Genomic DNA, 25,668 nt, shown 5'->3' on the forward strand with positions numbered 1-25,668 from the left:
ATGTTTCACTATAAAAATTCCGTAATTTCCATCTGTTTTCCGCGATCACAGAAAATCATTGGCCCTATGAGGGTGAGACAGTGAGAGAGCCACCCCCCCAAAAAAAAATCTTAACGGATTTACACGATTTGGAAAAATGACTTTTTCAGAACCGAAAAAAACAGAGCATCCGGCTCAACAGTATTATTTTGAGAAATAAAACAATCTTTGGATATATTGTACATTTGTTCATTTTTGCATACATATTACTCATTCTCGGCAGTGGTCTGAATTATTTGTTATTAAATAGTTAATGTAAGTAAGTAAATGTTAATAAGTCAAATTTACTACTTTAAAAAAACATATATTTAAAAAAAAATCGTGGGTGTATCGAATCGTGGGTCAAAAATCGTGATACGAATCGAATCGTGAGTTGGGTGTATCGTTACAGCCCTAGTAGTCAGTAATGGATTATAAAATAGATATTTTTGTCTATGGAAAAAGCTGAATCTTATTTGCTAAAATCCAGGAGTTTCTGAGGACATCAAGACATGCGGCCCCTTATTTTAACTCGAGCTGTGTGTATATTGTAAAAAAGGTATCACAGCAAAAGCATATTAAAAATGGTTGTTTTAACATTTAAATTAGTAGTTGCTAGATGTTTTTGAAATATCAAGCCTTGTACTGGAAATATTATTTCAGATGAATTGATGAAATGTATTAAACATTTGATGTGAATATGCAAATCATATAACTATTAATATTATAAATGTTTGCATGAGAGACAACCATTTTAACTTGTAATTTAAATTTTTTTTGAGCCCTAAGGGGGGCTCACCCCCCTTTGTAATCCCCCCTGCATGGCTGCGCCATGCACGTCTGACTTTTCAGGTTTTTGAAAATGTTATACTTGCACCCATGTAGATGTGGGGGGAAAAATGGAGATAAATAACTTGGTGGGTATTTTAGGGACCGCTCAGACAGTTCCCATAAGGCCAAGCGATCAGTGACATCAGAGGAACGTTCGGGAAGTGTCTCATCTCATGGGCGAGAGGTCTCACCCCACACCAGGAGGAAGTCCTCGTCCCCCAAGTCTGCCACTCAAAAACAAAGCTCACCACAGAGGTAAGCAAAACTACTGCAGTTCGACCAGATAACAGCTGGACATACTAACTCTGTTTTACGAAGTATTTTACATCAAGTCTCACAATAAGTGTTGGTTTGAATACTTTTTTTTTTTTCCTTCAAGTTAAAAGTGGAACTCGGGACGTCACTGGGTGAAATTCTCTCAGCTGATGATATAAGCGTAGAGGCAGCTATCCAAAACCACTGACCTTACCAGAGTTATTCAAACTAGACTGAAACAGCAAGTCAGGTTGAATTAACCACTGAGGAGCTGGGGGTGAGGAGGACAAAGGTGGTGTAGTGGTTAGCGCTGTCGCCTTCTTGCTGAAGGTTCTGGGTTCGAACCCAGCGGCCGGCGAGGGCCTTTCTGTGTGGAGTTTGCATGTTCTCCCCGTGTCTGTGTGGGTTTCCTCCGGGTGCGCCGGTTTCCCCCACAGTCCAAAGACATGCAGTTAGGTTGATGTGGGGCGGCCTTGGGCTGAAGTGCCCTTGAGCAAGGTACTGAACCCCTGACTGCTCCCCGGGCGCTCTGGTGTGGCTGCCCACTGCTCTGTGTGTGTGTGTGTGTTCACTGCTTCAGATGGGTTAAATACAGAGGATGAATTTCACTGTGCTTGAAGTGTGCATGTGACCAATAAAGGTTTCTTCTTATTAAAGGTCCCATGGCATGAAATTTTCACTTTCTGAGGTTTTTTAACGTTAAAATGAGTTCCTCTGACCTTCTTAAGTCACCCCAGTGGCTAGAAATTTCATAATGTGTAAACCAAACTATGCCCACCCTTTGAGAATGGCGCGTCAAAACGGCGCGTTGATAAACCCTTCCCTTTACTACTTCAGCAAGGGAGATGATCCCCACGCCCCCCCCTCTGGATTCCCACCCACTGTATGAATTGCCCGCCCAGTTGTAGTGAGGAGACCATAGAGGGAGGACACAACAACATGGCATCACCTAAGCGAGCGAAACATGGAAATTGTGCTGTACATGGATGTGACAACACAGAAAAGAGTCTGTTTTTACTGCCGACGGGAGAGCCCCTGAAGACGCAGTGGCTTAATTTTATTTACTTCAATAATACGCCGTCGAGTCTACCTAAGACGGTGTATGTTTGTCGGAAGCATTTTCCTGAGGAATGTTTCCACAACTTGGGACAGTACAGGGCAGGTTTTGCACATCAACTGTCACTGAAGCCTGGGTCCGTACCAAGCATCCCTGCCGCATCAGCAACAAACACCGAACAAGCAAGTGTATAACTGTTAAGTCGTTTTGCCGTGTTTTAAAATCGGTGCCACGTTAGCCGTGCAATGGCTACATTAGCTGTGCAGCTAACCGCTTCCTGCAGTTAGCCAGGTACTCTGCGCTACAAAACCAAAAGCATGCAGCATGCTCTGTTATAATAGCCAATCAAAACAGTTTTTACAAAGACACCCACATTCTTTTTTTTTTTAAGTCACTCGTTCATTTTATTTGTTTGTTTGTTCAGTAAAAACCCAAACATTTGTTGAATTTATTTTATTTCCTCGCGTCGCACCTTAATGACGTCAGCGCGCGGTATTTTTCCCTTCGCGGTTTGTTCCTTCTCTCTCGCCATAGTAAGACACCCACATCCACTTGTTCTGACCCACTGGAGGTAGCGTCACAGTGCTGTTGGCCAATCAGAGGTAACACGTTTACATGTCATGAATATTAATGATAAGACCCGCCCCCACCCTCTACCCTTCCCCGCCTCCTGCTTCTCATTAGCAAAATGACGCACTGGGAAAAGCGCTGAAATGGGGCTTTCTCCCAGGAGGCTATATCTACGTGCCGAGGGTTCATTTCGAGAAAGGCTGCGGATATAACATCCGGAAACCTCCACGAGCCCGTTTAAAGCATCAACAAACCACCATGCCATGGGTCCTTTAATCACGAGAGCACCATTTTGGAAGGGGTCAGTGATTTTTCAATCAAATGTACAAACTCGTGGTTTTAAATTGACTCGGGGCTTAAAAAATATTTTGAATACACAAATTAATCCCAGTCAGACCCAAGTACACTTCTTTATAATGTTGATTTTGTACACTTCTTCTAGGTCTCGTACTCCACCACGTCACCACCGGAGCCCTTCTCCTGCGCCCCGCCCTCACCACTCTCCCTCCTCTCACTCTGGGTCTTCCCACCAACGTCACTCTCCGTCGCCGAGGAGACGCCGTGGCTCTGCGTCTCCGTCTTACCAGAGGGACCTGCTTCCTCCTTTGTCCTCCTCACCCCCAGCTGTTCAGGCCTCGCGCCGTTCACGTTCACGTTCGCCCCCGACGCCGCAGAGGTCAAGCCCCGCCTCCCGCCACCACTCGCAGGGCCGGGAAAGGGAAAGAGAGAGAGGACGGGGGGAAAGGGAGAGAAGCCCTGCCCAGGACAGACGTCACGACCGCCGAGATGGTATGAGTGTAGCAGACTTTAAGATCTAATATCCAGACATGCAGTCTAGTAATTCAGTCTCTTTGTCTGTCTGTCTGTCTTTGGCATCCAGAGAGTCGTGGGAAGCGTGAGAAAGATAGTGGGCGTGACGATCGCAGCTACGAGGCTGACCAGACCTCCTCGCGAGATGACCGTGAGACCCGAGAGAGCCGTGACCGAGACCGGCGCTTCGACCGTGACCGACGAGACATGCGTGATGACCGTCAGCACCGCAGCAGCGATGCCAAGGATTTGCGGGACACCAGAGACCGCTCCGGCCGGGAGTCGATGGAACACCGAGAGCGAGACCGGGACAGGGAGAGGGACCGGGACCGAGAGAGGGACAGAGAGAGGGAAAGGAACGATGCTCACAGGAAGGATGACTCATCAATGCAGGAAGAGAGAAGTTACGGAAGAGGGCATGGCAGAGAAGAGGGGCGGAGCGAGAGCAGGGCGGAGAGCAGGAATGACTCGCGTGCAGAGAGGATGGGAAGAGGACGGGGGCGTGCGTCAGACACCTCCGAGAAAGGTAAAGAAATAATTCAGCACGTTAGACATGCTGTTCTCAAATGCTTGTGTGTTTTTAATAATCCGTTACGTTTTCCTCCTGCGTAGGATCAGCTCGTGGGTCTCGTACATCGCAGGCAGACAGCGGCGGCCATGATGGATGGGAGTCTCGTAGTAGTAGCCTAAGAGAAAGAAGCTCCGAGAGAAACTCGGAAAGGGGGACCGAACGTGATCGCTATGACGGCGACAGGCAGCGTGGAGAGCAGGCCCGAGATTCGTCTTACGACCGGCGTGGAAGTCAGGCAGACCGAGATCGCCGCGACCACAGGGACAGAGGTGATGAAATAAAAATGTTTAAAAACCCCGATGCTGCTGCATTGCATTACTTATTGGAAACGTAACACTGCTTTTACGCTCAGCAGATCAGAGAGCGCCCTCGCCAGGTCGCCACCAAGGCCGCAGTGACGACACCGAGCGTGAGGAAAGAAGAGACGAGAGGAGGAGCGACCGAGGCGAGGACAGACGGGAGGACAGGGGCCGCGAGCGAGAGGGCCGTGAGCGAGACAGGGAAAGGGACAGGGAGAGAGAGAGGGAGCGTGAACGGGAGAAAGAGAGGGAGAGAGACGCCGAGAGGGAGCGGGAAAGGGCCAGGGAGAGGGAGAGAGAGCGGGAGCGAGAAAGGGAGAGGGAGGAAAGAGAGCGAGAACGGGAGAGGGAACGGGAGAGGGAGGAGCGTGAGAGGGAGCGAGAACGAGAGGAGCGGGAGAGGGAGAGAGAGCGGGAACGCGAGAGAGAAGAACGGGAGAGGGAACGGGAGAGGAAGGAGAGGGAACGGGAGAGGGAGCTCCGAGAGAGGGAGAGGCAGAGAGAATGGGAGGAGAGAGAGAAGGGCAGGGAAGAGAGGCGGGAGAGGAGAGACGAGGCACGAGACGAACGCTCAGTCAGAGATACTCATGAAGAGCGAAAGAACACGTGAGTTTCAAAGCTTTTGTGATCTCAGCTGCTACCAGAGCTTTTCTTTATCATTCGATGAGTTTCACCGAACACTGAAAAATAAAACTTTTTATCTCCGTTAGTGGGCGCAAGAGGCACCGTGTGGAGAACACTCCCAGCCCCCGGCCCTCTCCTAAAAAAGCGCGGGAAGGTAGTCCTGCAGACAGCGATGGCTACAACAGCACGGAGGAAAAAGGTAATTACTGGTAAAAGATACCGTGCAGTAAAATAAGGCCGGAGTAAAGAACGCCACAGTACAAAGCAGAGTTATTTCCGTGCGTTTTATTTTGCACAGGTGATAAACACAGGCTCCTGAGTCAGGTCGTCCGTCCTCAGGAGTCAAGCCGCTCCCCTCCCCGCATATCCACCGATGACAAGCCCACCCGCTGGAGGGACAACGAGCGTCGCGGTGACAAGAAGGATGCACGTGGTCGGCACGAAGAAGCAGATCCTCGTAATGAGCGAGCTGCAGGTCGAGGGATGGAGCGCCGGGGAGATCATCCTTCTGAGAGTTCTCTGAACATACCAGCAGCTGAGTCTCGAAGGGGTAAAGAGCAGAGAGAGGTCATCACACCGCCTGCCCCTTCGGTTGGTGCACCTGAAGGACGAGATTCTGCGTCAGCTGGCCATGAGGAAGGCAAGAAAAAAACAAAGTCTCAGAAAAAGAACCTGAAGAAAAACAGGAAAGAGGATGAGAGCACTTGCACCGGCGGTGACCGTTTTAACCCCGAGCCCCCACCGCTGCCTCTTTCCTCCTCGGTACCTTCTGAAGCTCCACGCCCACTTCTGTCATCCCCTAAGATGGCCAAGAAGAAATCACTGGAGCGGAGGCGGAAGCGCTCCAGGGGCCCCGAGTCTGACCCATCTGAGGATGAGCAACCCATCAGCAAGAGACGCCGTGGCCCTCAGACACCTCCGCCGATCAACAAAGAGGACTTGCCTTCTCAGCGAGCGCTGATCTCCGGCCATCCCGTAGCAGCACCGCTCAAAATGGACACTAACTTCAGCGACTGGTCTGACGAGGAGGTCCCAGAACGCAACGACGCTTCATCTGAGCGAGCTCCAGAGCGGCTGCTGCCCCGCCGAAACCCACCTCTAGCCCCGCTGCTCCCTGACCCGCCCATGGTGCTGCACGCACTCCCGTTGCAGCCGCTGCTCCCACAGCACATGTTGCGCAAACCACAGCAGGCTGACCAAAGGCAGCAACGGAGTAGCAGCATGGGAAGCAATCCAAGTCGGGCAACATCGCGCCGGCTCCGTTCACCCTCCAGTGACTCCGCCCACCGTACGGACGACAGCCAGCCAGGGCCACGATCGCGCAGGGCACGTGGACAGGGCGCCAATTCACGTGACCGTGACAGAGAGAGGGACAGGGAGAGAGAAAGGGAACGAGAGAGGGACAGGGTGGCAGCCGCTGAGCCGATTGGAGGAAGGGAGGAACGGAAGTCGCGGATTGACCAGTTGAGGAGAGGAGAGCCGAGTCGCAGTACTTCATCAGGTAACGCGTTCCTTCTGTAAGATACGTGGTCAGCGCTCGAAACTAACGGTGTCCCGACGTCCCGGGGACCATAAAAAATGTCATCGGGACACAAAATTATCATATCTGGGACAATCCCGGGACAATGGAAAAAAAATAGATCTAGAAAAAAAGTTCTACATTAAAGGTGCAGTACAAGATTTTGGAATAATGGTTCCCGCAAGCCATATTTTGAAAAGAAACACTCCCACCCCCCGCGTCTCCACCCCTCCTCCCCCTTATAAAGCCTGAGAAATTCCGGCTTTATAATGGGTATCTATTGCGTTACACACCAGTGGAGCTCGTTAAGTTAGAGTGTAGAGAGCTTGGAAAAATAGCTCAAACTTTCTCATTTAAACTGTGTTTTCAGCCCCAATTTTCACTCCACACACATAATTTTCTCAAAAATAGTAGCCACACTTGTCCTGATTCACACAATGTGTCTACCTGAGCGATAGGATTTACAGTTTTTGAATGAGAAGCCTGAAAGTAACGAGAGCACAGCCGCGCAGCCTCATAGACTCTCATTATAAACGTGGCAGAAGTCACTCGTTTTTAACTCGCTCTAGTGACCTCATTTTTTACACTACAGACAAAAAAATTGCATCAGTGTGTTCAGGAGAGCCTTGTGGCGCTCACTGTGAAAGAATTTTGTGAATATCTCCTTCCGTTTTCGTGTAAATCCCCGTTGTTTGGAGGAAGCGCACTGAGAGAATCCTGCGCTCTGTGACACTCTGCTCGCTCTCTCTCACTCACACACACACACACACACACACACACACACACACACACACACAGAAGGGACGGGCTGCTCGCGGGCTTCAGTCTGATTGACGTGTCAGTATCCAATCATTTTGAGGTGGTACCTCGATATGATTGGATGGCGTTTTTCCTTTATTTTACACTGTAGACTGGATTAAAATATTTCGTTTTTTGGGTCAAACCTTCTATTGTACTGCTTGCAACATGGGTGTGCATTTCATCCATTGATGGTATGGCTGATGGCTTTCAGAACATCTCTGAATGGGGCAACAGGTATATTACATAAAAATGGATAACGGTAATGGTGAAAATGATAAGTTGGCCTTATAAGTGCCAACAGATATTCAAGGTATAAGTAGATGAAACGAACATAAAAGGGGTCTTATTTTCAGCTAAAGTGTACTGCAGATGTAGGGAGTTGAAACATTTTCTGAATGAGCTAGTTGGCCCCTTTAAATAAACAGGTATCTATTCATACAGTGAGATCGCCAAAGTTTAATAAACTGAAAATGCAATAACTGTAATTTTGAAGTAGATGATGTATAGGACATGTGTCACTTGTGTTTTCTGACTTATTGTAAAAATGATATAAAGGGTTCAAAATCGCATAGTTACAAATATAATAGTAACTTCATATGATAATATTAACCACTGGTTATTTCAGAGAGGAAAAAATGGGGACACTATTGCTTCCATTCGGGACAATACAACACAGAATTCGGGACCACTGGGGGACACAAAGAAAAAAAGAAGTTAATTTCGAGCCCTGTACGTGGTTCCCCGAGTCAGGAATAATTATCTATAATTGCTTTAATGCATGATTAATGTAATTCTGTATGAATCGGTCTTCTGATTGGTGGTGATAATGAACTCTTGTGTTTAGGGAAAAAGATCGGTGTATGCAGGGCTCGAAATTAACTTTTTTTCTTTGTGTCCCCCAGTGGTCCCGAATTCTGTGTTGTATTGTCCCGAATGGAAGCAATAGTGTCCCCATTTTTTTCCTCTCTGAAATAACCAGTGGTTAATATTATCATATGAAGTTACTATTATATTTGTAACTATGCGATTTTGAACCCTTTATATCATTTTTACAATAAGTCACAAGACACAAGCGACACATGTCCTATACATCATCTACTTCAAAATTACAGTTATTGCATTTTCAGTTTATTAAACTTTGGCGATCTCACTGTATGAATAGATACCCGTTTATTTAAAGGGGCCAACTAGCTCATTCAGAAAATGTTTCAACTCCCTACATCTGCAGTACACTTTAGTTGAAAATAAGACCCCTTTTATGTTCATTTCATCTACTTATACCTTGAATATCTGTTGGCACTTATAAGGCCAACTTATCATTTTCACCATTACCGTTATCCATTTTTATGAACTTTCCGTTATCCATTACCGTTATCCATTTTTATCCGTTATCCATTTTTATGAACTTTCCGTTATCCATTTTATGAACTTTCGCTGCCGGGTGCAAATGTTAGCACCATCAGCATAGTGCCAGGTCCGAGCCTAGTTGTGCTGCTGACTGACTAAACTTTCTGAACTAGAAAGACACCAAGAAAACTCACTTATTCTGTTGAACGGTATCTTCCGTCAATATCATCCACATCATTCCTGTTGTATTTTATAACGTGTCTAACAGTGTTCATTCAGTTCATTCAGTTGCTCGCGTTGCCTGCAGACCAGGCGATGACACTTTGGATCCTGAAGGTCCCGGAGACGTTATGTCTGGGCTTTCAGTTTCTTCCCCGCGGTCGGTCCGCTTCAACCACTTAAGCATTTTTGTTCTGCAAGAGTCGGCGCAGCGTGTGCGGTAGCAATTCCATTCCAAGTCCATATAACGCGGACTCCGGCCGAAGATTCTAGAACAGAATGCGCTGCTCTGTAGCCTACGGATGCAGGTGCATCGAAAGTGTAGCTACTATGTATTTTTCGCTGTTAACGTTTTAAAATTAAAATTGACAAATTAGGTGAATGTCTACGTATGTGTTACGGCTTTGTAAATAATATTAATGTAGAACTTTTTTTCTAGATCTATTTTTTTCCATTGTCCCGGGATTGTCCCAGATATGATAATTTTGTGTCCCGATGACATTTTTTATGGTCCCCGGGACATCGGGACACCGTTAGTTTCGAGCGCTGGGTGTATGCTGCCCCAACGACCTTGAAACACCAACTAGTGCAACTAATAATATATATATTGTTTTTCAGACCGACAGGACTCGCGTAGTCACAGTTCTCGGCGCAGCTCTCCAGAGTCGGAGCGGCAAGGTCGCTCCCGCGCCGGCTCACACGACAGCCGTGAGCGGGACCGGGACCGTGAGCGGGACCAGTTCGAGCGCGACAGGAAGGACTATCGGCAACCGCAGAACCAGCCACTATCACAACAGCGTGATTGGGAGCCGGAACCCCGTGAGTGGGGAGTTCGAGGTCGTGAGCCCCTCCTGCTCCGCCCTAACCGGGAGCCAATCAGAGAGCGGGACTTGCGTGAGATGCGCGAGCGGGAGAGACTGCTGCCCGAGGGATTACTCTCACATGAGCGTCTTGACCGCGATAGAGAGTGGGACAGGGACCGAGACCGAGGGGAACGAGAGCGCATGCTTCCCTTTGACCCCCTGCCGTTAGGGGAGCCCAAGAGCCGAGCAGAGATGCGCATGGAGCGAGGAGACTACGAGCCCCTGCTGCCTCGGGAAGCCCTGGTGGACATGGACAAACCCAGCGCTATAGATGAACCACATATACAGATAGAACCCTGTGAGACCGAGAAGATAGACAGCCTTGATGGTGAGCTGGTTCTCCAAATTACTTATTTAGTGATTGTTGTACACTATCTGGTACCGTTCTAAGATGTGTTTTCTGAGCTGTAAACTAAATGATGTGACTGTACTGTGATGAAAAGCAACTGAGAATGACCATTTTTATAAAAAAAAAAATCAGCGTTTTATGGGTTGAAAATGACTCAAAATGCCAGCTATTGGTTTAAATCATCCTGAACCAGGGTCAATGCGGACATAGAGGTGACCGTTTGGTACGTCCCTACATTCTGAAATGGTGGGATAACCCTCTCTAACCAGAGGTGGGCGGCTCACTTCCGCCAGCCCCTTCCCTTGACTGGGAGTCGGTGAAACGCTGCTCGTTTTCAATTAAATGCTGATCGAGACTCACTGTGCAACTCCTGCTTCACATAGCCACGCCCATCCAACCCACCTCTTTTGCTGTCACAAAACAGAACTTGCACATTGAGCCATTCAGTAGTTCACGTCTTGTTTCCTGATGAAAGAATTTTATTAAAGAACCGTGTGTGTGTGTGTGTGTGTGTGTGTGTGTGTGTGTGTGTGTGAGAATAGAGGATGAAGGGAAGTGTGAGGACGTCCAGTCAGTAGTGTCCGCTGGGGAGGAATACGAGCCTATCAGCGATGACGAGCTGGATGAGATCTTGGCTGACAGCCAGAAAAGAGACGATCAGCAAGAGGAAGAGAAAATTCCAGGTACAAACAAACCGTGTGTGCGCTGTTGGCTGGAGTGAAGGCCATCCTTAAAAAAAATCCGTTTCCTGTCCACCGGGTGAGCAAAAAAAAAAAATTTCAGTCGGGAGGGAGGGATTTTTTTTTTTTTTTTTAATATATGGATGGGTAAGAAATCGCAATGCTGTGTTTGCTTTTTCTTTCAGTACTTTTTTATTACAAAAGCAGACACATTTAATAAAATGACAGTTTAATCAACTGAAACTTGTACAAAAACTTTAAGTTAGCATTTTAAATGCTGACTGCAACATTTGCAAAACTTTTACAAAGGTACTTAAAATGTCCGACACATGGACTTTTTCTAGTTCTAAATCGACCGCTAGGCCTAGTTCGGATGAAATGACACTATTAAAATGATCACTGAATGATTTGTTTTTCTGAATTTTTACTATTTTGTTGTTCGCGAGAATACCATTTTGCGATTTCACACTCAAGCCAAATGTTTGAAAACTCCGGATCTCCTTCCTTCATGGTGGCTGCCATTTTTTTGTGCCGCACGGCGCATGCGCAGAGCTGATTCAATTCTATATTCTGCGCGGAATGCAGGGCTTTCCACAAGCGCCGGCTGCCGGCCATACAGCCGACTACACAATTAAGTCCAGCCGGCTACTTTAATGACTATTATTTTTGTAGCCCACAGGCTCTAAATATTAATTTTCGATTTTAATAAAATTAAATGTTCATCTAACGGACTGACAATAATGTCAAACTGAACCGCACTCATTTAAGTTGTGATTCGCGCTGTTTGTACCGATAATAACCACAAATTCCCCGACAACTTCGCTGATCAAGGGAGAGTAACTCATTCGCGGCCCCGACATGCGGTGTGTGCGCGCACTCGGCGGAGGCAGTAGTGTGTCGGGGCTGTCGGAGGGAACAGAAGCAGAGATGACGCTTATTTTGTCTCCGGTAAACCAGTCTTCTCTCGTTCAATTACGTGCTGGCATCAAAAGACACCGTTGGTTGTAAATGAAACCAAACTGAGTGGTTGGAGTGTATTTTCATACACAAATGGAGAAATGTTCGCTGAGTGTGTAATTGTGTAGCCCCACTGCAGACCATTGTCGTTGTTAATTCATAGCATGCTCAGCTGCGTGAATGTGTCATGCACCGAAAATAAGAGATTTACAAGCCAGGACCGCCTCATGATGCAATACGCAAGAAAAGAAAGAAGATTTACTGCCATTTTACTTTGTATTTGAGTAAAGTGAATAAATAAATGGTCTGTGGAAAATACATTTAATCCTGGGAACTGCGTGCACAGGAGTTTTTGTGTTTACTCCTCCCCCCCCGGCTACTTATTTGTCACTGGGCCCGCCCATCCTAAGTGTGACACAACACGAGGGCCTGTTGCAAGCTTAGGTGGGGTTTACATTAGACCGCATCAGCGGATCATCAGATTAACGTTTTTAAAACGATTAGTGTGCACACAGCAACGCCACTACACGATTTGCGTGCACACAGCAACACCAATACACGGATACGCTCGGCTCCGCAGGCATCCTGCGCTCCAAATCACTCCGCCCTGAACAGCGAGTGCCCTCTGGAGGGTGCGCACTCCGGCCCTGCGCAGCTCACAGAGCGCGCGAGTGAAGTGCACGAGCAGTGATTCGGGACTGAGCCGCTGTGTGTGTGCTCTCAGTGCATATCGGGCATGCGCGTCACTTACCACTTGCAAGTGGAAGGATGGCAAGCCTAAAGACAATCATAACTACACAATGGGCAGTATTTGCATCAGTATTTGCAGTATTTTCATACTTTTATACTCTTTAATGAAAGGTGATACAAGGCGGAAGTCCGCGCCGTTTTTCAGCAGTCGCGTCACATGACCAACGCCAGCGAATCAGGAAGGTGGATGTCACAGTGACGTTGTCCAATGACGACGCCAGCTAGAGCTCAGCACAGCGTATCCGCGTATTCTCAATGTTTACACAGCACCGGACCAGACATGATCTGGATTGAATACGTGGACCCTGGCGGATTCCCGTTTCCCGGCGTTTCCAGGCATTTTAATGTAAACGGACAGTGCATCCGCGAAGAAAACGAGACAGATACGGTCTAATGTAAACTTGGTCTTAGTCTGGCAAGGCAAGCTATCTACAGCTCTTCCAAGCTCCCAAAAAATCGGGAGCCAATCAGCTTTGAGCATCTCCAACGGCCCTGGGTAGAGGCGTGTTCAAGGCAGTGATGTAGTCGAACTGCGACCGGAAGCCATAGATTGTTTACAGAATCTATGCCGGAAGCGCTTCATTCACTAGAAACATTACGAACATGGAGCAAGTTCTCATTGAAAACGGAGCAAAGAGCAGCCCTGGAGGTATTTATTGAAAGGAAGGACGTTTTCGCCTTGCTCCCGACCGGCTTCGGTAAGAGTTTAATCTACCAGTTAGCCCCGTCGCGTCACATACGTCAGAGGAAAGAGTGATGTGATTGGTTTAAGCTTCGTCACAGCCTTTTCTGGCTTCGACCAGTAGCAAACTGAGGCATTTCAGGGAGGCGGGTCAACCACGCACTTTGGGAAACGGTTGGGCTTAATATCTTTGCCAGACCAATGCTCGCAGAGCTTTGAAGTCGCGTTAGCCAGACTAACGGCTGCCTAGTATGAGCCTTAGTGGAAAGCCCTGGGAATGCGGAAATGTCGAGTTCAATTTTAGATTTACGAACCCGAAAAAAATGTCAAAAAACCGGCGTTAAAAAAAACATTTCAACCGCACAAACGGCACTCACCCGGCCGGTGGACCGGAAACAGAACATTTTTTAATAATGGCCAAACGCTTGCTCTTTCTTCAGAACGAATGATTTCAGTTCTAACACGTTCAGTGAGTGTCAGATTGAAGTATGAATTAAACTGTTAGTGGTGAGGAAAAACTCCCCATGACCCAATCCTGGCAAATTATTGAAACGGTACACTATTTTCGTAGTTAAAAAAATGTATTACTGGTCCATCGTTCACCTAAACCTGATGGATAATTTGCAATAAACAATTACTTTAATAAAAATTGTTTGGTTTCCGCTTGAGTTGTAATTTTCAAGCTCACTCCTTTTGTTTTTGTGCTTCCAAATGTCTTGCTTATATATAAAATCTTGCAGCTGATTTGCTTCAAACTGTTGAACAATAAAGAGTTAGTCGCAATAAATTTCATCACTGCTCACAAATTTGGACTTGTGTAATGTCTCGACCCTTCACGTGGTTCTGCAGGACCCCTGGACGTGATCGACGTGGACTGGTCCAGCCTGATGCCCAAGCAGAAACAGGAAACCCGAGCACCGGGGGCTGCGCTGCTTAGATTCACACCCGGAGCCATGCTGCTGCGAGCGGGCGTCTCTCGTCGTCTGGCCGGTCCTCAGCTCCTCGCACGCGTTAAAGACGTCTGCGCTAAAGAGCTGGAGGATGCCAAAGGTGAGGAAATGATTTGAAACAGTTGGACAGATAGCTGAAGAGGTAGATGTCGAGCTGCCCTTCTTTCCCTTAAATCTGTGCTTTTTTTTTGAGGACTGGCGCCCAGCTTTATAAGTTGATCTCACCCCTGCTGCTGTTTTCAGATGCGGAGAAGCTGTTTGAGCACGACCTTGGTGCCCTGAACATGGCCGCCCTTAACAGGAGGACCGAGAGAGCGAACCTGCTGAGAAACCTGGGGCCGTGTGGCAAGGCTCTCTGTGCACGTCGAGACATCGCCATCCGCAGACAACTTCTCAAAAACGACAAGGTAACTAAACACGTACAACCGGAGGCAGGGTTTAGTTTTATGAGTATAACGCTTTTAACCGTAGACGGTCTCAAAGCAGCTTTACAGAAATCAGGATGTAGATGTAGGTTCTTTTTTTTAAAGATTTTTTTGGGCTTTTTTCACCTTTATTTGGATAGGACAGTGTAGAGACAGGAAATGAGCAGGAGAGAGAGACGGCGAGGGATCGGGAAATTACCTCGGGTCGGAATCGAACCCGGGTCCCCGGATTTATGGTATGGCGCCTTATCCACCTGAGCCACGACGCCCCAGATGTAGGTTCTTCAAGCTGGGCATACACTGTGCGATTTTTGGCCCGATTTTGACGATTTTCACTCGTGCGACTATTTTGGAGATCGGGCCGAGTTTTGGCTCAATCGTGCGTCTCGGATCGTGTAGTATACATGGGGTAACGACAAGCAATTAACACCTCACGACCTCCTCCCAATCGATCGGATGAAAATCAAACCTGTTTGAAATCCTGAGCATCGCATCCAAGCATCGGATCGTATAGTGTGAGAACAGGAATCGTAAGCTGCGTGCTGTTTACCCCTGCGATTCACTCGTACAGTGTGAGCAGCAGCTGAATACCGTGATTGAAAAAAATCGCACAGTGTATGCCCAGCTTAAGGCAGATACGCAGAACCTTTATTTTTAAATAGTGGATAGTATCTCCATCCTTGACTCTTGTGTGCTGCATAAATGGGAATTAAAAATATATATTTTTGAGAGTTAAAATCGACCGCAAAGTTGGCATTCGAGTTGCCCCGCCGAGCCAGCCAGCCCTGAGTGCGTGACGTCACAGCGGGAACCGGTTTTGAGGCCGAGGCCTTTTACAGCTATAGACCAAAGTCATATCAATACAACTTTATGGTGAAAGTAAGAAATACGGTTACCGACTTGCTCAACTAAGACTGATTTGACGTCATTGATTGTGGGTTGACTCTCATTAAAACAGGATAGGGTGTTATAACTTATGCAACATACATGTACATTAGGGCTGTAAAGATGCACCCAACTCACGATTCGATTCGTATCGTGATTTTTGACCCACGATTCGATACACCCACGATTTTTTTTAAATGTATTTTTAAAGTAGTAAATTTGACTTATTAACATTTACTTACTTACATTAACTATTTAATAACAAATAATTCAGACCACTGCAGAGAACGAGTAATATGTATGCAAAAATGAACAAATGTATATCCAAAGACTGTTTTATTTCTCAAAATAATACTGTTGAGCCGGAAGCTCTGTTTTTTTCAGTTCTGAAAAAGTCATTTTTCCAAATCGTGTAAATCCGTTAAGATTTTTTTTGGGGGGGGGTATAGGGGTGGCGGTCTCACTCTCATAGGGCCAATGATTTTCTGTGATCGCGGAAAACAGATGGAAATTACGGAATTTTTATGGTGAAACATTGCTCGCGTGTCAAAGTGTAACTGCCGCAGAAGGCTTCCGCCCAAGCAGACATGCCTTCAGTGTTGCCAGATATTGCTAACGTTTTCCACCCCAAAATATGTTCAAAACCAGCCAAAAAGCACCTAAACCCGCCCAATCTGGCAACACTGCATGCCTTTCCGGTCAAGTGATTGTGATTGGCTTGTGGCACACCTAGCCAGCCAATGAGCTGCTTGTTTACAGATTCGCTCCCCGCGTCGCAACCAGAATGGCGACCGCTTAAAAGAAATGAATGCTCTGCCAGTGGCGAGTGTGGACGTTGCGTGACTTGCAGAAGATTGTCGCAGGTCGGCGAAAAAACGACTTACTAATAGATATAAAAAATAAAAGTAATTTAAGTAAGTTTAAAATGTAATTTAAGTAAAAAGTAAAGTATTCATAAATTGAAGTTTGGAAGCACCTCTGTTTTTGGGCTGAGGAGAAGTTTGAAAGGGTGTACCGCGATTCTGCCTTCTTGTATCGCGACACGGATCGTGGCTCTGCGTATCGCGATTTCGATTTCGATATGCTTATTGTTACAGCCCTAATGTACGTGCATGCATTTTCACTGATAAAACGTAAAAGGCTCATTAAATAATCAGATGAACTGAGGCAATCACATTCTGAAGCAAATTAAATAATCTCATACCGGTAACTTAAACACACAATACAAGTTACATGTATTCATCTAAATGCAGGTAAATGTGTTTTTTATCCAAGTGAGAGTTGGAGCTTACCCGTCTGTGTTCTCGCTTCTTGAAGGCCGACCTTGTGGCCAATTGCTTTTGAAACAATCTGACTTTCAGTTCTCTGTTCATTCGCTTCTTCCACGTAAGGGCGAGATGGCAGCAATATCTAATGAAGAAATCAGACAGCTGGTCCATTCATTCTCCATTCTCTCCATTCTGTGTACTCCGCCATTACTGCTCGGCTCAGGCAATTACTAAAACCTGGGATGGAACGGGATGTCACCGGTTTTAGTAACAACCGCGGCGAGGTCACTATCCAAGCGATAAGTTCCTGTCCCGTTCCGTCCCGGGTTTTACCAACAACCCTCAGCTCACACTCCGGGAGGACTGGTGCAACTGAACTTATTTCCTTTTAAAAAAATAAATCAAATAATGCCTTCCTTTTCTTGTAGTTTTCTTTAATTGTTGGTACTGCACCCTCTTTCAATACGGGCTTACAGCCAACGCTCCTCAACAGATCAGAGGTTTCGTACGAGTCTTCAGTAAAATGTGCAGAGCAGAGGAGAGACCACTTCGTAGCCGCCCAATGTGCCCGTGAACTTCTCACAAAACGCGTCCAAATCTTTGCAGTTTGAACATTCTTGGGCCATGAATGCAGCGTGAATCCACCTTCTGTCGTGTTGCTGGCACATCTACATGGCATGGCGATAAATTAGCTCAAAATGGAGGATCGGAGTTGCAGTCAGCTCTGTGTTTTAGTATAGCGGAAATGGCGATGAGACCGATAGACTTCCTGCTGTGACGTTACAGACGTCAAGGTCATTCACTCAGACCGCTACCTATATCGCTACGTTCACACTGCAAGGCTTAATGCTCAATTCCGATTTTTTTTGTGAAATCCGATTTTTTTGTGAGGTCGTTCACATTAACAAATATATGCGACTTGTATGTGATCCTCAGTATGAACGAAAAGCGACCTAAAAGTGTTCCGCATGCGCATTGCAGGATACGACGACGTCACACGCAGTGAGCATGGCCAGTGTTTACGGAAGTAAAACCGCCCGGTTGCGGTATGACCCATCCAATCTAGCTTGAATAGCTGCATCCCCCCCAAATGGAAATCAGCTCCCTAACCTCTGCGTCCTTCCACTGAGAAGATTCAGAACCTTCACAGCCCGAAGCGTCCCTCGCATTGATGTCATGCGCAGGGGCGCAGATACGTTTTTTGAACTGGGGGGGACAAAAAACTGGGGGGGACAAAGCTGCCAGCAAACCAACCCCAACCCCGATATGCCTGTCAAACTTGTTGTGGGTTACCATAGCAACCAAGCTCGAGTTCGCAACCTGTGCAGTCTGCGCAGCTCAACCAACCGAATATCAGTCTTTGTTTTATGTGAGTTGTTGCAACTATGTATACACTGCTGTGCACCTCAATAACCCTAATGGTAATTAGTCTTTTGATTTTTCCGTGAGGTTTGCCTTATGCAAAGAAAGACAGCATAGACGTTTTTTCCTCCCTATAAGTGTGTGTGTGGGGGGGGGGGGACCGAACGAGGTGAATTTAAATCTGGGTGGGACGACTCCCACCCTCTATCTGCGCCCGTGATTATGCGCCATGTTGTGTAACTTTTTTTTGAGAGACCCGCCGCCTACTTCAGCGCAGAATAGTGACGTTTGTGGCTTGTTGATGACGTGTAAGTCGGATGAATGCGACCTGGCGGTTCAGACTGAAGTCGCATATGAAAAGAGCGGATAGGAATCGGAATTAGGACCACATATCCAAACGGCCTGGGTCGGATTTGAAAAAATCGGATCTGTGTCGTTCATATTGTCAATAAAAGATCGGATACAGGTCACATATGGGCGAAAAGATCGGATTTGAGTCACTTCAGCCTGCAGTGTGAACGTAGCCTATGAGTCACTTTAATTGTAAAAATTACTATATTAGATTTATTGTTAACGCTTAAAACTATTCCTGTGCCATGCCTGAGGTCTCAAGGCATTTATAAACTAAAGTGAGGCCACGGCTCTGCGTACATGCTTTAATGAGAAAGCCAGAGGGGGAAAAACTCCCTGAGGAGCAACAATATTAGGAAGAAACGTTCAGAGGAACCAGATTCAGAAATGAAACGGATGATGGTGTGGGGTCGTGGTTCAGTCCTGACACTGTCATAACACATAAAACACTACAATGTAGTGTTTTATGTGTTATGACAGTACAGTAAAGCACTTCCTGATCAAGCTGAACTGTGCAGTGCAGTGTGTGCATGCATGCGTGCGCTTCGACTCTAAAATGATGAAGTTATTCACTCCAGTCGTACAGCTTCAGAAGAAATGCCAGCTTCTCAAGCATATCCATTTTGCTATGTTTATACATGTACTGTATGTGTTTACGAACTCCTTATTTGCAGCATAACTCCTCCAGGTAGGTTATTTGCCGAAGGCGAAGTGAATAATAAGACAAAGTTGAGCCTGACGCGGATAATTATTTTAGTATAAATGCACAGGTGATTTTATTATTATTTTTTAAATAAATTGTATTTAAAAAAATAATTTATTTCAAACTTCCAAAACAGCATGCAAACGTAACAAAGGCACGGCGCAGTCTTGTCGCTTATCTGTGCCACTTCACATAAAATACTTTGTTTTGAAATAGATAAAATGAATCACAATTCCACCTTACCTTTGAACAGTTTTAGACCAAACTTCGTAGCATCTTTAGTGCTTTTAGGAACAGCATTTTCTTTCACAATACGCCATTTGCAGGAATTGGTCACATGTCAATTTTCCCCATAGCAACAAGCCCGTGGTGAGCAAGCTAACTTGACATTTCTTGACAACCATAAGAGTTTGACTGGCGATGCGAAGCAATCCATTTCTATACTAAGTAACTTTAAAAACGCACATTGATAAAACTTGCTGAATTCGTGCTGAGTTTATCTCAAGAAGAAAAGAAATATATCACAATGGAAAAATAACTTTGTTCCGCCCGAATAAGTTCCAAATCTGTGCTCAAATCAGAATTTAAGGGAGTTGTACTCAATAACGTACAATATGACTCGGGGAGTCAATGACATGGACAGGCTTTAATTTTCAAACAAATTTTGCATACACTGTACACACACAATCTTGCCTATAAATACCCGGGGGAAATGATGGGAAAATTGTCATTATTGAAGATGCCACGCCTAAGCCAAAATCAACGTGAACAGGCCATCGGGATGTTGCGTGCCGGAAGTACACAGACAGAGGTCGCCCGGCACTTCGGTGTTCATCATTCGACCATTTCCCGTTTGAGTCAGCGTTACAGACAGACAGGGAGCACCAGGGATCGTCCACGCCCTGGTCAGCCTCGAGTCACGACGCCAGTTCAGGATCAGCACATCAGGCTAGCTCACCTCCGTGACAGATTCCTGACACCCTCAGTCACTGCTGCTGAGACCCCTGGACGACACAGACCCAGAATCTCCAGCATGACGGTCCGAACATGGACCAACTGTCACTTTGAATTTTTTTATTGTGAATTAATTCTTGAGTTTGACAATAAATGTCCTTTATCGATGTTTCAAGATGTGTGTGCATTACATACAATATCATAAATTTCAAATATATGCATGGATCTAAAGTGATATCGTGTTGAATTCCATTGTGCGTTTTTAAAGTTACTTAGTATATAATGGCTGTTTTAACCTTTTCTACTGTTTTTTTTTTTTTTTTAACCCAAATTTTCATGTGTACTTGGAAAAAGTTTGTGATTTTAACTTCCGTTGTAAGTTAAAGCGAATCATTGGCTATAAAAGAGAGTTTTTTGGACTCAAGTTGGTCGCCACCGAAAGAAATTCACATGCGAAATGACGGACTTCTCAGGTATGTTTATAACTTATAATTTCTCCTTTTCTACCTTTTATCATTCGCTCGAAACCCGTTTTGCACTGTTTCTTTTGCAAACATGGCATTGCTTCTTATGTATTTTTAATCAGTTTCTTACCTGTCGACATGTCGTATGATTTTTCTTCTTTGCTTTACAGTACCACTCCAGTTAAAAACCGAAGGTACACCACCAGATTTCAGGTTTCTTTTTCCTTTGGTACTTGTTGTTCGATAATCAATTTCTTTCGGTGGCGACCAACTTGAGTCCAAAAAACTCTCTCTTACAGCCAATGGTTCGCTTTAACTTACGACAGAAGTTAAAACCACAAACTTTTTCCAAGTACACACGAAAACTCGGGTCAAAAAAGACAGTAGAAAAGGTAAAAACAGCTATTATAGAAATGGATTGCTTCGCATCGCCAGTCAAACTCTTATGGTTGTCAAGGAATGTCAAGTTAGCTTGCCACCACGGGCTTGTTGCTATGCGGAAAATTGACACGTGACCAATTCCTGCAAATGGCCTATTTGTAATTCTCCCTGACTTACGGCGACAAAGCGATGGGCTGCCATTTTGCCAAGGCGCTCGAGGTGATTATCAAGAAATAGTATAAATACGCAGGTGATTATACAAATTGTGAAAGAAAATGCTGTTCCTAAAAGCACTGAAGATGCTACGAAGTTTGGTCTAAAACTATATTCAAAGGTAAGGTGGAACTTTGATTTAATTTTATCTATTTCAAAACAAAGTATTTTATGTGAAGTGGCACAGATAAGCGACAAGTCTGCGCCGTGCCTTTGTTACATTTGCATGCTGTTTTGGAAGTTTGAAATTTTTATGCCTTCGCCACCGTAAGGTGCAGGAGGCATTATGTTTTCGGGTTGTCCGTCCGTCCGTCCCGAAACCTTGTGAACGCGATATCTCAAAGGCTAATGAAAGGAATTTCACCAAACTTTCACCATTTGTGCGCTTTGGGACAAACAGGAACTGATTAGATTTTGAGGTTAAAAGGTCACAGGTCAAGATTACTGTGAGGTCAAATGTCCATCCCCAAATCACAACTTAATAAGGCGTGTAGTCTACCAGGCGGAGGCATCCCCATCGACGCCGTTGGCGTAGAGTTCTATCTAGTTTTTTTTTTTTTTTAATAATTATCTGTGTATTTATACAAAACAGTTATCCAGCGCAGGCTCAGTGAATATCGGTGAATGATAACCTCGACTTTCTCAGTTATTATTTAAATAATACTGGCTGGCTTTGAGTGGTATATCAGATATTTCATTCAGCTACTCGTCTTCAACTCATTCAGTATTACGCTAGCTGAATGGAATATACAGCGCCCTCCACAATTATTGGCACCCCTGGTTAAGATGTGTTAAAAGCCTTAAAATAAATTCAATTTTTATTGCAGAAGCATAATCTTACACTGAAAATTGTAGAAAAATGTAACCCTTAACTCAAGTGAATTTTAAAAAAAAAATCCCTGACTAAGAAATAACTATTTTTCATAAAATCACCTGTTCCACAATTATTGGCACCCATAATTCCTAGAAAATAAATGTAATTGAAGCATTTCTGTCATTTCTACTGTAGTTTATAAAGTTGATCAGAGTATCTAGGAACCTTTAATTAGTAATTCATCACATCCTGTTCCCTGGGGTATAAATATGATGTGACACAGAGGCCTATTTCTCTTATCCACTCTTCAACATGGGAAAGACCAGAGAACACACCATTCAAGTAAGGCAGATGTGTGTCGACCTTCACAAGTCAGGCAATGGCTACAAGAAAATAGCCGCTCGCCTACACCTGCCCGTATCTACAGTCAGAGGAATCATCAAGAAGTTTAAAACAACTGGAACAGTGGCAAACAAGCCTGGACGAGGATGCAAGTTTATCTTGCCACCACGCACAGTGAGGAGGATGGGAAGAGAAGTAAAAAGTTCTCCAAAGCTCACTGTTAGAGAATTGCATCAAAGAGTAACATCTTGGGGTCACAAAGTCTCCATAACAACCATCAGGTGCTATCTACTGTACATGCCAACAAGCTGTTTGGGAGGCACGCACGGAAAAAGCGTTTTTTCACTTACAAGCATAAACGTAAACATCTGGAGTTCGCTAAGCGGGACTGAGACTTCAACTGGGACCGTGTGCTTTGGTCAGATGAGACCAAGATGAGTGTTTGTTGCCAAAAAGCTCTTAATACATCACAAAAGATGAGTATGCGGAAAAGCACCTCATGCCCTCTGTGAAGTATGGGGGAGGATCGGTGATGCTGTGGGCCTGTTTCTCTTCCAAAGGACCCGGGAACCTTGTTAGGGTGCATGGCATCATGAACTCTTTGAAACACCAGGACATTTTAAATCAAAATCTGGTGGCCTCTGGCCGAAAGCTGAAGATGGGTCGTCACTGGGTCTTTCAGCAAGATAATGACCCTAAACATGTGGCCAAAGCCACACAAAAATGGTTCACCAGACACAAAATCAAGCTCCTCCCATGGCCATCTCAGTCCCCAGACCTCAACCCAATTGAAAACCTGTGGGGTGAGCTGAAGAGGAGAGTGCATAGGAGAGGACCCAGGACTCTGAACGATTTAGAGAGATTGTACAAAGAGGAATGGTTGAATATCCCTCTCTCTGTATTCTCCCATCTTGTGAAATGTTATAGGAGAATATTAAGTGCTGTCTTGTTGGCAAAAGGGAGTTGTACAAAGTATTAACATCAGGGGTGCCAATAATTGTGGCACACATGATTTCATGTAAAATAATTATTTCTTAATGTGGGATTTTTTCCCCACTGAATAAATGCACTTGAATTAAAGGTTGGATTTTTCTCTTTCTTTGCATTGTTGTCCTATATTAAAAAAAAAAAAAAAAAAGAATTTATTAGAAACCTAAGAACATATCTTAACGAGGGGTGCCAATAATTGTGGAGGGCGCTGTATCTCATACACCACTCAAAGCCATTATTATTATACATGCACATTCAATGGAACAATTACAGATTTTACAAAAAGTTAAGAACAGGGGGTAACTTACCAATATTGAATGCTGATTCTGATTGAATGTAATTCAGTGTTTTGTCAATCCAGTGTACTGTACAACGTCAAAGTTTGAACAATAAAAACGGTACAAGTCCAAGAAACCTGAACAACAACCCAACTTATATACAAGCTGTATACAGGTTGGCAGTTCAAATTTAAAGTTACTTTTGGTTGTAGTTAATTGTTGTTCAAAACAAAAGGGCTTTTGGGTGTGTCGTGGCTCAGGTGGATAAGGCGCCATACCATAAATCCGGGGACCTGGGTTTGATTCCGACCCGAGGTCATTTCCCGATCCCTCCCCGTCATTTCCTGTCTCTACACTGTCCTATCCAATAAAGGTGAAAAAAGCCCAAAAAAAATCTTGAAAAAAACAAAAGGGTTTTGCTGAGTGAAGTCCACGAGTGACGTCCTCTTGTAAATGTCTCTGTCACTTTTCCTCACCTCCAAGTAGAACTTTGACAATATTTCCACTATTGCTCTCTCTTCCAGTTTTTCGATGTCCGTTGGTATGTTTTTCTCTTGTAAATATGCATGAAGAATATATGATCAAGTTTTGGTAGCATTTCAGTTGCTCAACGTGTCTTTAGTTTTCAGTTTATTTATTTAGTGCTTAATCTGAGCACTGAATTAACCCAGTCTTTCTTTCTCTCTCTCTTTCCTGGCCGACAAAGAAATGATTGTGCGCATGCGCAGCAGAAAAGTTTTGTCATTGGATCTTCGCATGAGGTCCGAAGTGTGACGTGTTGTCTTGACAACATGCGATATTATAATATTGCGTGCTCATTCTCCATTGGGGAGAGTGGCGTAATACATGGAGGATAAGCAATATGATGATATTGCATGCCATCAATAAACCCACTAGAAGCAAATGGATTATATGTTTTTATTCCATGGAAAAAGTGGTCTGTATGTATAATAATCACCGATGTTCACTTCGCCTTCAGTTAATAATTGTTAGAGTCGAATTTCCCAACCAATCAGTGCACGTGATTTTCTGTAACCACCTGTGTATTTATACTAATGTCTGGCATCACTAATATTTTTATTATACCCATAATTTAAGTTAATTTTTTTTTTAAAGATATTTTTTTGGGCTTTTTCACCTTTATTGGATAGGACAGTGTAGAGACAGGAAATGAGTGGGAGAGAGAGACGGGGAGGGATCGGGAAATGACCTCGGGTCGGAATCGAACCTGGGTCCCCGGATTTATGGTATGGCGCCTTATCCACCTGAGCCACGACGCCCCCTAATTTAAGTTAATTTGATTATTATTATTATTAACACTTCAGTCACTGCTTAGCAGCCGTTACTGTTTGCTGCTCAGCATTGAGGATGCCATCATTTCCCGTGCACATGTCGGTCAACATAGAGCTGTAAATTTACATCTCATACCCTGACAATATGTCTATCAGTTGCCACATCCTCCTCAAGAAGAGCCGCATTGGCATTTTCAGATAAAGCGATCTCTTGTTTTATTCCCGTTGTGTTCAGTTAACATCTGACTGCTCGTCTTGGTCTTAGGGGACGACTAAGCAGATCTACACCAGCGCTCCAGTGGTGGACCAAGAACTGCTGCAGCTCAGCATACGTCTCTTCAAGAAGAAAATGGCTGCCGGGCAGGAGAAAGCTGACCCGGCTCCCGTGGCTAACACCCCAGCTGAGGTGTGTGTGTCTTAAACACCTCATTGAGTACAGTACACGGAAACTGATCACCTGGACTCGGCCGCAGCCTTGTGCTGTGCAACACTGAAACTGTTTATAAGTCAGTGCTAACGGAGAATCAGCGACGCAGGCTTGAGAGATCAGCACCGTAGAGACTGGACTAACACTAGCCCACGAAGACGCTGTATAAAGTACAACAGCCAATGAACTTTCTGTTCTAAGCATGACAGAGAACTGTTGAGAAGAACTGGCTCTCATTCCAGCTATTGTTTTAGAGAACCTGTTTTTCCTTTTTCATGATCAGTCGTTAATTAATTATACCCGAGCTGCTTTGTGTTTTATTTGATGTACTACGTATTGGAGTTGTGCATTAAAGTGGTCTTGGTCA

At 45.1% G+C, this 25,668-nt stretch overlaps 1 protein-coding gene across 3 annotated transcripts in view; it reads left to right on the forward strand.

Moving 5' to 3' along the window:
* Positions 1-25,668, forward strand: part of zc3h13 (zinc finger CCCH-type containing 13) — an 84,837-nt gene extending 59,169 nt beyond the window's left edge. For 2 of the 3 annotated variants that reach the window (XM_060898938.1, XM_060898939.1), the window contains 12 exons: positions 949-1,104; positions 3,174-3,520; positions 3,612-4,067; positions 4,154-4,381; positions 4,465-5,017; positions 5,122-5,234; positions 5,334-6,536; positions 9,540-10,112; positions 10,676-10,816; positions 14,052-14,252; positions 14,396-14,559; positions 25,140-25,668. In XM_060898938.1, coding sequence (XP_060754921.1) covers positions 949-1,104; positions 3,174-3,520; positions 3,612-4,067; positions 4,154-4,381; positions 4,465-5,017; positions 5,122-5,234; positions 5,334-6,536; positions 9,540-10,112; positions 10,676-10,816; positions 14,052-14,252; positions 14,396-14,559; positions 25,140-25,295 — 4,291 coding nt within the window. In that variant the 3' untranslated portion in view covers positions 25,296-25,668. The remainder of the gene's footprint in view (positions 1-948; positions 1,105-3,173; positions 3,521-3,611; positions 4,068-4,153; positions 4,382-4,464; positions 5,018-5,121; positions 5,235-5,333; positions 6,537-9,539; positions 10,113-10,675; positions 10,817-14,051; positions 14,253-14,395; positions 14,560-25,139) is intronic. The other variant, XM_060898940.1, reaches the window with a different exon arrangement.

Source organism: Neoarius graeffei, chromosome 18 (assembly GCF_027579695.1).
Source record: "Neoarius graeffei isolate fNeoGra1 chromosome 18, fNeoGra1.pri, whole genome shotgun sequence".
NCBI classification, from domain to species: Eukaryota; Metazoa; Chordata; class Actinopteri; order Siluriformes; family Ariidae; genus Neoarius; species Neoarius graeffei.